We start from the raw sequence: 13,479 nt of genomic DNA on the forward strand, positions 1-13,479 counted from the left end.
TTTCTTAGCAGGAAACAGGAAATTAATCCTGATTTTCCTGCAAAGCGTCTCTGCAATCCAAGGGGAGTACCAATTGCTCAACTTTGAAAAACTTCTGGTGAGCCAAAAACAGTTTCATACTCTTGGAGATCCAGTGCAATATTCTGATATTCACTCATAAACACCTGACACCAGGCAATGTTGTTTGCAGACTTTGAGAGCTGGAGCAAGCTTTTAACCAATCCTTTTCCACACTATTAATGAACAGCTACTGAGCAATAAAATTAAGGAGATGGGAGAGTGAGGCAGTCCAGCTCGCCTGTGTAAATTCTACGTAAGACCCTGAGGTGGTGACCCACCCTGTCCTCCCCAAACCTCCCAGTGACACTGGCCTTCATGCAGACAAAACAGTGTCCTACACCAAGGACAAGAATCCTAAACATCTGTCCAGTTCTTCACATTCACTGCATTTTGGGCTGCACACACGAGAAAGTCAAGGATGCACCACCTTGGGAGATTACACCAAACAGTATTCTGCAAAAAATATGGTTTGTTAATTGTTTACTGTTGTGCAGTCTTTAACCATATGGATTTACTTAATGTGTTCAGGTATGGAATTTCAAAGCAAAAGCAAATTCTTTGTTTTCTCCTGGTTTCCATATCTAAGAACACATTTTACCTGAACAGTGTGAGACATGATCTCCACAGAATGAAAAGAGCACTAAAGAAAGCCACTTCATTCAAAATTAAATATGAATACTTCTTACACAAAAAGAAAGAATACAATTTTAACAATGAATGTATGAGAGGAAATTCTTTTCAGTTCCCTATTAACTACACAAAGAATGCTATAGCCACTTGATAAATTTCTTCTGCTTTTAAGAAATAACCTGTTCTCTACCTGGACACAGGAAGTATCTTACAGAGTAGACAAATCAATAGTCTGCAGAACATATTCTGAGGGTGAGATCACTGACTTAGTGATGATCAGTAAATATGCAAATGGCCTTCCAGAACTTTGTGGAACTCAGGTAAGGAACTAACAGGTAACTCAGATCTGCAGCATTGCCTTTGGAACAAAAGCCCTGGAGTAAAGCAGGACAACTTGTCTTTTTTTGCCCTTCTATGGGAGGATAAGGATGATGGGGAGTTTTTTTTCCTTAATTTCTGTTTTAAGCAGAAGGAGTTTAAAATGCATTCTCCACAGAAACTGACAGCTGGAAAGCAGACCTAGAATTCCATTTTCAGCAATAAAGCTAGAAGCAAAAGCTGCCCTAGCAAGGCTGCCAGCAGAAGGTCGCAGCAGCAAGAGATGGGTCAGGCAATCAAGAATGAAAACAAGTTCCTCCACCCGTGATGCACAAAAGGCAGAGAAGGAGGACAGCAGTTTAATGAAACCAGAATCAAAACAGTTCTTTTGCGAGAACAATCCCATGGGCTTTTCATGGTAATCTGTAGTCCAAAATAGACATAAAATTATTCACAACTCCTCAAATACTGAGTATTGATAATGATAAGTTAAGGAGACTTGGGGCATTTAGGGTGTGCAAGTGCCTCTTAGTTCTGCTGAAGGGAGATGGGTGCAGAGAACAAAGTAGTAATTTCCCTCCCCATAAAACATAGAAATAAATGCAGAGACCCAACTTTTCTGGAGAGAGGTGCACAGAGATTGAGCAGCCACCTCAAATGTCCAAACACTCTGCTCAGCAACTTCTAGGAAAACTCTGTTTCTCTACTTATGACCTTTAAAAGGAATAATCTCGACGGAACCAGTGACAGCATTGTTTTTGATGCACTCCACAACCCTCTGTCACAGAGCTCAGCACTGAACTGTGCCAACAGGGCAGAGGGGATGTGGGCCCAGCTCATTTCAGTCTCTGGATCAAGGAGTGTCTCTGGTTTGTTACCCTGTGCATTATCTGGAGTTCTGGGAGGTACAAACACAAACCAGACACCATAGCCTATAGCAGAAGTGATCTTTCAAAGAGCTGTGGAGAACTAATCAAATCTTAACTGGAAAGTAATCAAGATTTTAATACAGCTACATGTGAGAAACAGTGTACCCCTTCTTTGCACCAGCACCACATGGAAAATCTTCCACTGCCAGGAGTATGAGATAACAGGAGCACAGCAATTTCTGGAGAGTAAAAATATCTTAACTGCTATGTACAGAAATCATCTTGTAAGGAAGGATTTTCAGGTACCACCCCTTTCAAACCCAGAGATGGGGATGAATGTCCAGGCCTGAGGAAGAGCAGGATGGTCATTTGTGGCCATCAGAACATGGGATATTGCTAAAAATCCAGTTTTTGTTTCCCCTTTTGGACACAATTTTCAGCTTGGAAAGAAGTGGGAAGAGTTGCATGTTGGAACTTGCTTCTCCCAGCAGAAGATCTCAAAATGTGGGAAAATGAGCTCTTAACTAGAGAGGTGAAGAAATCTCCTCAGGACATCATGAAGAAACACAAACCATTCTACACTGAAGACTGAATTTTGCCTCAGATCATCCATGTACATGATTTTTCACAAGACTTCAAAGTGTGCAGAAGTTTTCCTCCAGGAAAAAGTAAAGTAACATGTACCTGGAAAAAAATCACGGGGATTTTTCTGCTTCAAATGAAGGTACTCCTACTGAAATGCCTGCAGTATTAACAGGCTGGGTGAGCAAGCAACAGTTTTCTTTCCTGAGTCACCTGAAACAATTTCCAATTCTACATGATATATCTTAAAACTTCCAGGCTAGGAGCTATCTCCCTGATCCAGCACATCTACATTCATGACATGCATTTTTTCAAGCCTAAAAAAAATGATAAAAATGTACCTAATCAGTTCATAACCCTGTTCACTCAGAAGGAAACATATCCAGTGGCAAATCTTGACAGGAAATAAACATAAAATCCATTTTAAATACGGGGGAACTACAAATACTTAAACTCAGGATGAGTATGGAAAATTTTCTCTATAAAGCCAGAATTGGGGTTTACTTTTCTATTTAGTGGATTTTTAGTAAGATGAGCATTGTAGTGCTGCAAGCCACAACACACTATCTGAGGGGAGAGAGAAATCAAACGGCATTGACCTCAGAGTTGCATTTCAGATAATGTAAAGCTTATAAGTAAACTTGAAGAAACTCAGTTTTTCTGCACATTCATTTCATGAGTCAACCTGTGTGTTCCTGCCTGACTCGCAGCTATGTCGAGTGAGGCAGCAATATTTCCAAATCATTAAATCATCTGCAAGTGCTTTCCTCCTCCATCAAGCATTCCTAAGCCTTTCTCTCTCCACAAAAGCAAAGACAAGATTATTTCCTCTCCAAACACAGCCCACTCAGCTACAGCTGCCATGTCTGCAGCAGCCAGACCACGCACCCCTTCAGCAGGAACGGTTTTTCTTAGGTCAAGTGGAACACATGCCTAATAAAGAATTCTGAATTGCTCGCATGAATTAATAAACAAGCCTTCTGTGCTGTTTTGTACGTACAATAACAGTTTTTAGATACGACAGCACAGCTACAAATGCTGTACTACTTGACCTGTGATGTAGCAGCAGAGTTTTGATTTAGCAGCCCCGGCAGGCTCGGCAGGAGGAAGAACCCAGCAGCAGCTTCTGATGGTTCCCACTGATGGTGGGATTTTGACCTCTCCACAGTCAATGGCAAGACACTGTGTGGATCAGGATTTCACTCACTGCATGTTCATCTTCCTCTGCTGTGAGATCTGCTTGGCTATATCCTAATACCACTTTCTTGTTTTTTGACATGAGCTTACCTTAAAATGCTACCTTAAAATACCAGACACATAAACCATAATGAAGACTGTCCTAAGCAAAACCTAAGGGAAACCTAAGTGATAACAAGGAGCATTGTGAGTCTTGTGAGGGATTAAATGAATTTATCCCAACTGTGACAAAAACAATGCAGAGTTTTTCCTGCATTAGGAAGGAAACACTAGGCAAATTAATTTCTGAAGTAAATCAAACTGTTTCTAAAATAAATGTTCATCCTGTCTTGATGTGCAAATAGAATCATACCATGATTTTATCTTTTCTTCATCAAGCATGACTTTATACAGTACGTTAAATATTCAATCACAGAATTGTAGGACACACTGAACTTGCAGTTCCTCACTTTTCTTGAATTATGACAATACACATCATAAATGAGCAGCAAGGCCATGTAATATTCCAAGGCCTGTAGAAACGCTAATGGAACATGCTAAAGGAGGTTTCTAACTACTTTGATTCACCTACCCAAATTCCTAGTATACCTCTAAATTTAGACTCAATAGTGGACTTACTGATCAGTTAAACTCTCCTGAGCTGAAACGTTTGTGGACTCCTTTTAGACTCCAAATACTTTTTCCCTGAAAATTTCCTCTTGCTGATTGTTCTGTTTCACAATTTTGTTTCATAACAATATTTACATTTTTTGAATTTTTGGCGTTTGTTACATACACTTAATTTTGAGAACACAATGTCCTCCACTGAAGTCAACTGTTGTGCTTTGGATCTGCCCAGATTTAAATCTCTAATGTCATTCCTCACAGTCTTACACTATTCCTGTAAAACAACTGCTCCTTCAGTGAGGAACTAAACCTTCCTCTAATAACAAGGAAACAAAATACTAAGTAGCTAATACTAACAGCTAAGGTCTTTTCTTTTTCCAACAACTTTTTATTTACAACAGATTAGGACAAAATGACCACAAGTATTGTGCTTGCAAGAGATACCTAATTTTTAGTTTGAGGAATGTACCTTGCTAAATTGGCTGACCTTAACAACTCTGTGGGTACAAGATGTCCTTAAAACTTTGTTTCTCTCTCTGATAATTATTTCTTTCATTAATTAAGTTTAGTGGTCAGCATAGCCTGGATATGACTGTGCAACATTGTCCAAGCTGCTCAACCAGTCACCCTTACAATTTAATCACCACTACAGGGTGTTAAAGAGACATTGGTGAAAGATGTTGGACATCTCTGATTGTGCTGATGATACATTCAGAGTCTAAGATGTTGTTTACTGCAAATAAACAATATGGCAAGATCACCATTAGCTCACACACTGTAGGATGCCAAGCCATTACCAGATTTTGACAACAGAAAATGCAAAATGGTTACTTTGCTGAATCATTTCTGTTGTTCCCAAACTGTGTTTATAAGACACTGGGATAGAACAGTTTAATATCAGTTTGTCCGTAGAAATATTTTTTGGCAGTAACTAGACACTATTTGTGAGACAGACCTGGAAAAGACTCAAGGAAAGAGGTTTCACAGTTGTATTCTGAGAACTCCTCTCACTCAAGACTCCCCTGTCGTGTTTTGAATGAAGTCCCAAAGGCAGCAAAACTGTCATGAAACTTCTACCCTTTATTCCTCCTGTTGTGTTTGACCAGCTGATTTTACATTTAACTTATTCTATGTTGCTTGACTGTTTATTAGGGTGAAAAATCTCCAGGCTATTTCAGGATACAAAAACATATGAACCACCCCGGTTTCAGCCAGGGTGGTGCTGACAGAAGCCAGAGATCAATTCCATCTACAGAACAGTCTTTTCTTTAGCACTGACAGAGCACAGATATTTGGGCAGGTCACATCCATGTTTCCATCTGTCCTGTGCCTTTGTGACCAGCCTCGTGTGTCCATGGCATGAGGGACAGAAGGACACTCTTTATTCTGCATTAACACACGGGACAGCACCTTGATCTCTGAGACAGCTTCCAGGAGTCACCCATATCGTGCTGGCAATAAAGAATTGGGAACTCCTACTTCTAAGGTATCCCTAGGAAACTGAGAGTTACATATAAACAACACCTGTGTTTTTGAGCCACTGCAGTGCAAAATACTTCTCTATCACATTTACACATGCACAGTTAATGAAGCCATGGTAAAGACAGACACAACTTACATAGTCATGAAAGGCTTTTGCTTCACTTGAGTGTTCACATGTTTCTCGTCTTTCTGGAGCTGCACAGTAGAGATCCCAGAACACACTGCAAGGGAGAGGTTACAGGGATGGTGAGAGTGTCACTGTCATCTCATGAGCATTTTATGGCATACACACACCCCACATGGATGTTCCTATACAGAAACGTCACTGTCTCTCCAAAGAATGAGAACACTCCCCTCTAAGGAAGAATTTAGATTTGTAAATCATCTGTGAGGAGCAAGCCCTGCCATCTGATCTCTGAGGCAAGCAGTGCTGCACTCCTTTAACACCACTGCACCACACACCAAGAATCTGGTGTAATATATATGAATACAAAGTGTATTACTGTGCATTTAATCTTATCCCTCCAGCAACTGCTCAAACAACTTCCACAAAGCTTGGGAAGGAATGAATTCGTAATAATATGGAAAGGAAAGAAAACTGGGAATCCTTCCATGGTCAAGGTTCCTGGAGCCACAGAACAATTTGGATTAGAAGGATTTTAGAGCCCACCCAGTCTCCAACAACTTCCACTATCCCAGGTTACCCTAAGCCCCATCCAGCCTGGCCTTGGGCACTTCCAGGGATGGGGCAGCCACAGCTTCTGTGGACAAATGTCCAGTGCTGTGCTTAAACCAAAGCTCCCTGAGGATCTGATGCCTGGGCAAGCACAAAAAATGCATGGGCATCTTCTTAGGTCATTAAGAATAAAAGGAAGGCTATCATGGCACATAATCCCATTGGTCTTCCCCACAAACTCCTTCAACTATACTTATATACCAATCAGTTCTACCACAAAGTTTCTGGAATGAAACTGGGTCTGTGCTAGAATGACTTAATAATATATTTGAATAATAAAATTTGTTGGAGTTTCATAGCGGTTTTTTACTGGTTTAGACTTAATCCTCTATAACTTAACCCAGCACCATAATAGGGATTTATGGACAATTTGAGCACTCTGCTGCAGACAATCAAAATTAAGGATAATGCAGACATTAGGGATAAAAGGGACATGTTCTTGCCAGGCTTCCATCACACAGCAAGAGGTGTGGAAGAATGGCCAAAGAAGGATACCCCACTTCCCATGCAGCTGTGCAAATCACTTGGGTTCAAATGGGACCATTTCCAAACCTGTGAATTCTTGTACTCCTGACAGATGGGCATATTCTCTGCACTTCTGCATTTCTTCAAACACAGGCTTTTGGATAGACTAAAGTAATGAATAAATACCATGGCTACACAGCACTGCCTATGAGCACTCTTCTCCCCTCGGGAATTCTACACACACAGCTGTGGACTGCAGACTGAGCAAGCTCACATCTACACAGTCTCTGTATTTACTGTGTTTTCTTTCCAAATGCAACCATTTATGATATGTAGAATGACCCCTTAGCTGCAAAATGTGCTGGAAGGTGGTGAAGAAGGAAAGCCAGGCCACCTCCTTTCTTATCAAAGCTCTATGCAGTATTTCTTTTTTTCTCTATCCAATATCCAGTATCTTTTTCTGTTATTTTCTTTTCCATATCTAATTTTCTGTTATTTTATTACTTAACAAGAGAATGCTTCTTAATCCTGATCCTCTTTTTTTTTTTTTTTACTGTGTTCACCTGAATTTCTTGCCTCCAGCAGCTGGAACTGGATATCAATATATTCTAGGAAAATCAGAGGAGAAGAAAACTGGTACTTACCACCACCAGGAATGCAAGAATCCTGGGGGCTCCCCCAGTGTGATGTTTTTTTCCCATCTTATCTAAAATGAAATGATAAAAACAGAGGTGTACATTGTGATCATTGCGCTGGCATTTGATCATTGTGACTAAAAAACACTACATAATTCAGATAGAAAAAGGATGAGGAAGAGAAGATTCCACATTATGAGACACTTTATGGTCATCAATTTGGATGCCCTATTTACTTACTTTTCTCTATTTATTGATATAGCTGATCCTTTAAATTAGCTCCTCTTTTGCTAGGGGAGCATAGTTTAGAATTTTATTCTTTGGGTTTTTTTTAAATTCTGAGTATATTGTGTACTACTTTAAGGTCCAAAATGCATGATTAAAGAAGTGATTACGAAGTACCGTTGAAAGCTGAGATCTTTTCGCATTTGCACAGGAGCGATGCTGTGGATTCAGCAGGTGGCACTCTTCCCCCCGCAGCCAGGGCCAGCAGTGTTTTGCAATCCTCTAGGAGTGCCTCAGCCACAGGTAATGTGGCCAAAGTGAGGCAGCGCCACTGCCACAAGCCAGCTCTCCCACCAGCCAGGGAACATGCACAGCTACTCCGGCTCGCTCTCCTCAACACCTCCGCTGCCTGGGACTTCCTTCCCACCAAGGAAACTGGGTCTGCTTGGGGCTCTTTTCAAAGGAAATGCAGTTTAAGAACTCTCAGCTCCTGAATTCAAACTTTTGTGGTTGATCAGGGAACCCATCAGACAACACCAATCGCAGCAACAGCATCTGTTTCTCTGCAAAACTTCCCAAATGTTGTACCCTAACTATAATCACACAACCACCTTTTCAATGCCAGTCAGTAGCTTGTCCTTAACTCCAAAATTTAATAGTTTGGGCTATCACAAAGCCCACACAACACTGTCCAGAAGAACGTCTCATGTTAGAACTTGGTGGATCTTTGGTGCACACTTTGCATTGTGTGCACTGCAAACTCCTCTAGTTACAATGACACACAGCATAATTTCCTGTCCAACTCTCTTAAGAAGGAGTTGTTAACAGCACAAACCACTTTCTTCTCTATAGATAGAAGCAATGGCAGACAAGAAGAAGGTTATTTTAATTACATGCTTAAACAGCCTTAATATGAAAGAAATTTAAAGTGACAGATCTGTATACAAATATGTAAAAATACATAAAAGCATACTATTAAAGGTGGATATAGTGTTCATACTGCCAGGGTCCTTCCTAAAGCTGGCATTTTTTAAAGAGACTTAAGATTCTCAACTTGCACTTGATTTCCACATCAGTTCTTAGGAAATTCAAACCCATGCAAGTTTTGTCAATACAGAATATGTAGCTCATATGCCTAAAATGTTGCTTGGACTTACATGAAAATCCATATAGAAAACCTCAAACCTAATGCAAATTTGACATATTATATGAACACAACTCTTCAAAAATAATTATGCTATTTTAAATTGTCTATAAAAGATAACATTGAGTCACTATCACTTGAGTTGGTAAAGCTGGCAGAATGAAAACCAACATCCCTCACAGAGTAGCTAATACACAAAAAACATATTTCACAAAGATCCTGAAGTGCTTAAGTGCCTAAAGTTCCTTAAGTGCTGGCAGGAAAAAGTGATGAACATTTGGAAGCCAAAGCCACTACAAAGGTATTACACACTCTTCAAATACACTTCTCTGAGGCACAGCTGCTCCTCATGCACCCTGGGAATGTCTTGGAAAGACTTGTATTAATAATCAGGAACACACGGTACCTCTGAGAAGGTTCAAAATCACATAACGAAGAGATGCATTGTACAGCCAGAATGAAAAAGGGGTTCCTGAAGCAGAAATTTCATTCGCTTAGCAGTAAAAATTATGTCTGTGAAGAACACCCACATTATGTTTAAGCAGTGATTGTTTTCTTCAAAGCAGGGCCTGGTGAGGAAAATACCCAATTCAGGTCTTTTGAGGGTCCTGGGACATATGTCATCTTGAGAAACTGACTGGGAGGAGAAGACTGAAGGGAATGTGGAAGTTTGGGACTCTTTTAAAGGATTTTTGTTTTGTTTTGTTTTAAATATCCGTACTTGTGTCTAACATAGCAGATGCAGCCTGTCTGATCAATGGGACTTATGAAGAATTATTATTTATTAAAAAAAAAAAAAACAAAAAAAAACAAAAGAAAAAAAAAAAGAAAAAAAAAAGAAAAAAAAAAACCACTTCATTGTCAAGTGTGATTGAGCTCAAAGCCAGAGAATGATTAACTGGGAAATGGCCACCAACCAGGTCCAGGCCAGGCTAATGGCATTATGCAAGGCTGGAATCTGATTTCCAGGATAGAAAATACGTGGGATAAGAATCAAGTCTTCAAGAGAAGCATACAAAAGTCAAACTAGACACAAAAGCATGACAAAAACACAGGGATGCTCAGGACAACCATCCCTAAGTTACAGAGTATCACAGTGGATTCATGGATATCCAACTTCTATTTTCCTTTAATATGGTTCCATTCCTCTGAGTCACAGTCCCTGGCAGATCTGTGAGAGAGGGCTCTTAACCTTTATCCACCACTGGCTGCCCTACAGCTCAGCCAATCTGCGTGTGCTCTTCTTTTAAGCCCCAAGACTCAGCTTTAATCTCAACTGTTTAACTTAAAAATGAAACCCACCCAAACTGAGAGAGCATCCAGCCCAGCAGCCACAGAACCATTCACAAGAACTGCCAGCACATTTACCCACCTGCACTGCTAATCAGTGAGGGAAATAAACTCACAGCTCGTACCTCATACCCACTCTGGGCACTACTAATTGTCCCTGATCTGTGTTTACCACCTCTTGATGAGTACAAGTCTTACTTTTAAAGATTTGATATATCCTTATGTTTCAGTGTTCAGACCTGAGAACTTCTCTGTAACTCAAGACTGAATTAGTTCTGAAAGCTGAGTTTCCAGACACTGTATTTAATGTTTTCAGGAAATCCAGATGTCATACCAGCTATGCTTCTGCCAACAGTTCATTTTGCAAAAACATCATAAAAACAAAGTGAGCAAAATTTACCTTGTGCAATGCATTATTTACAAATGACAGCTGTTTTGGAAAAGCCAAGATGATACTCTACATTATTTTCTCTTATTTTTCCAGTGTTTTACCACAGAGATAAAACAATTGTCAAAAACATGCTTTATTATAAATGTAAACCGATCCTACTACAATTTTACCCTTTTTCCTTATCTGTGCTTTGTCAGTTTTGTGTGAACATCACAAACAACTCTCTGGATTTTCATTTTCCCCTCTTCCATCTCCAAAATGTCATCATCAGCATAATAATTTAATTAAATTTTTGGAGGAGGATCAGTTAAAGCAGAAAATGTTCCTAGGACAATATCTTGCCTATTTTTTCCCAACTTCTGCTCACTATTCCTATTACTACTACTACTACTACTACGCTATTGTCATTATTATCAATTATTGATAGTGTTGTTGTTGTAATTATCTTGTATGTTCTTGTCAAAGATTAAAAACAATAATAAACCCAGAAGACTTCAATGTGTTCAGCATACATTTTTATCCTAGGGCAAAAGTAAAATGCTGATGAGACACAATTTACTTCAACCTTCACAAGATGCATACAAAGTCTTTGAAAAGACTCTTAAAAAATCCCAAAACTACTGTGTAAAGGTAAAAATTCCATTAGCAGTTGAAAGTGTTTAAAAAAGCAGGACCTAAGTGGTTGTGGCCGTCATTGATTCAACAGATGAAAAGAAGTGAAGTGGTTAAAAGCATGGTGAGAGCACAGAGAGATCAGCAGTGCTTCAGAGAAGGAGAACTGATAGTGTATGACAGTGGGATGTAAAATACATTTAGAAGGGCCCATCATTCACAATTGGAGATATCAATGGTAAGTTAAAAGGTCATCAAAACTGAGTACCACTGAAGTGTTCTCCAGCATGCCCACTTATTAGAGAAAATAGATTAATCTTCCCCAGTGTAGAATGGGGATTACAAACCACAGCAAAAACAGTCACAAAAGATCATGTAAAATGACATGGCAAACTGTGCTCTGGAGGATAAGGAACAGCAGATTGAAGCAAACTGATACCCAAGGTTTTCACTGCTCTTATTCTAGACCAAATCATATTTATTTCACTTGCAAGCCCTCAGAAGTCATGTAAAAAACTCACCTCTGATAAAAATGTCTGAGCTGATTTCTGTGCTCCTACATGGAGCAGATATTCATATACGTACAGTGCTAATCTGAAAAATAAAGAGAAAGGACAATATTTAGAATTGTGCATTTGTTTGCTCCTCTTCTTCAGAAATAAAGGATTATCACAAGTTTGAGATATGCCCCACTGCCTTCCACAAACCACAAAATAATGAAGTGCCAAATCTATTACCTCTACGAGAATTTTTCAACTAGACATGCAGGTCAATCTGACCAGAGGTGTTTAAATAGTCATTAATTAAAACGTTATTAAGCCCCCAAATTACTTAATGTCAACATTTTTAATATTTGGACAAGTGCCCAGTGAGCTAACAAGTGACCCAGTGCTGCTCTGAGTGAGCATGCTTAGTGTAAATACAATATATTCATACAGCGTCACTGATTGCTTTTCCAGGTCAGCTTTCTTAGCATGTGGAATGCGTCAAGCTGTTAGCACTCCTGAAAAATAGCCCTGTGGTTTTTTCAAAAAACATGGAAACTTCAGGCTGCATCAGGAGAAGCAATGGCAGCCTTGAGGCACAGCATGGCCAAACAACCACAGCTCTGCAGCAAACGGAAAACAGATCCTGAAATCCATCCAGACCTGGGCTCTGATGGCAGCAGAGCTACAAATGACTGCCACAGCTCCAGCTGACTCCCCAGAGCCTCCTGTTTGTCTGTCTGCAAGCCTCCAGGCTGTCCAGGAGGAGGAGGAGGAGGAGGAGGAGGAGGAGGAGGAGGAGGAGGAGGAAGGGGAGCAGGAGGAGAATGTCTTTTATATTTGCTACCTGCACTGTTTCCCAGAAGTTAAATGTATTTGAATGCATGTAGTAATACACAGCAATTCTTATTTTAAAATTTCTCCCTAATAATTTTCAAAAACTTGTAGACAGCTACACAAAGAAGAGACGGAGAGGACTTGTCTTCCTCTTCAAAACCCAATGCCATGTTCTCTGTGATCACTGTCATCAAGGCTCTGCTGGAGCAGTAATTATTGCAGTGACCTATCAAGTGAGAAATTTTAATATCTCAGAGATCTTCCCCAAAAATGGTTTTCACTAGTTGTTTGTATTTTGTATATGCAATACGTACACGTATTACTTTACTCTCTGTCCAACTTCAAAAGCAAAGATATACTTTTTTCTCAAATTAAATATATATAATTCAAACATGTGACTAGTTTCAGTTTGAACTCTCTAAGTACTGTGGGGAGAGAGGATTTCTTAAGAGTTGACTGAATTCTTCCCAGTTCAACTTCCATGCAAATTTTAAGCAATAAATGTTGTAGACTAAATCTAAGACAGATGTAAGAGACAGAGAAGAAACGCTTTTCTGCCACAGCCCATACATCCTGAATACGCAGTTATGCTTTAAAGCACCTCATCTGTCTTATGAGAGTCCCTTTTTGTTGTGATCCAAACACGAAGCCTGCAGCCCCGATGAAAGGGTTTGTGTGATCACATCCTTCCTGCCCGCCAAGGAAGGCGGAGCAGCGCAAACCCCGGGTACAGCACCCCCGCGGCTCTGCCATGGACCCAAGGCTTTGGCACACGGGGCACCTTGATGCCCACACTGACAGCACAAGGCTTTAATGCCCAGAGAGGTTTGTGCCTCCTCTCAGGACTCTGGGGTGCCTCCAGAGAGCTCCTGCAAAGCCCAACATCCCTGCCTGTCCCCACTGTCCCCACTCCAA

General features: G+C 40.2%; 1 protein-coding gene across 4 annotated transcripts in view; it reads right to left on the minus strand.

Annotated features, from left to right (window-relative positions):
• The window catches only part of SSBP2 (single stranded DNA binding protein 2), a 127,968-nt gene that overhangs the window by 85,171 nt on the left and 29,318 nt on the right, over positions 1–13,479 (minus strand). For all 4 annotated transcript variants that reach the window (XM_054287624.1, XM_054287623.1, XM_054287622.1 and 1 more), the window contains exons 2-4: positions 11,764–11,836; positions 7,590–7,651; positions 5,881–5,965 (exon numbers count right to left, since the gene is read on the minus strand). In XM_054287624.1, the coding sequence (XP_054143599.1) occupies positions 5,881–5,965; positions 7,590–7,651; positions 11,764–11,836 (220 nt within the window). The remainder of the gene's footprint in view (positions 1–5,880; positions 5,966–7,589; positions 7,652–11,763; positions 11,837–13,479) is intronic.

This window comes from Melozone crissalis, unplaced genomic scaffold (genome assembly GCF_028551555.1).
Source record: "Melozone crissalis strain CALT ecotype California unplaced genomic scaffold, PUWL_Pcris_2 ptg000060l_1, whole genome shotgun sequence".
Lineage (NCBI taxonomy): Eukaryota > Metazoa > Chordata > Aves > Passeriformes > Passerellidae > Melozone > Melozone crissalis.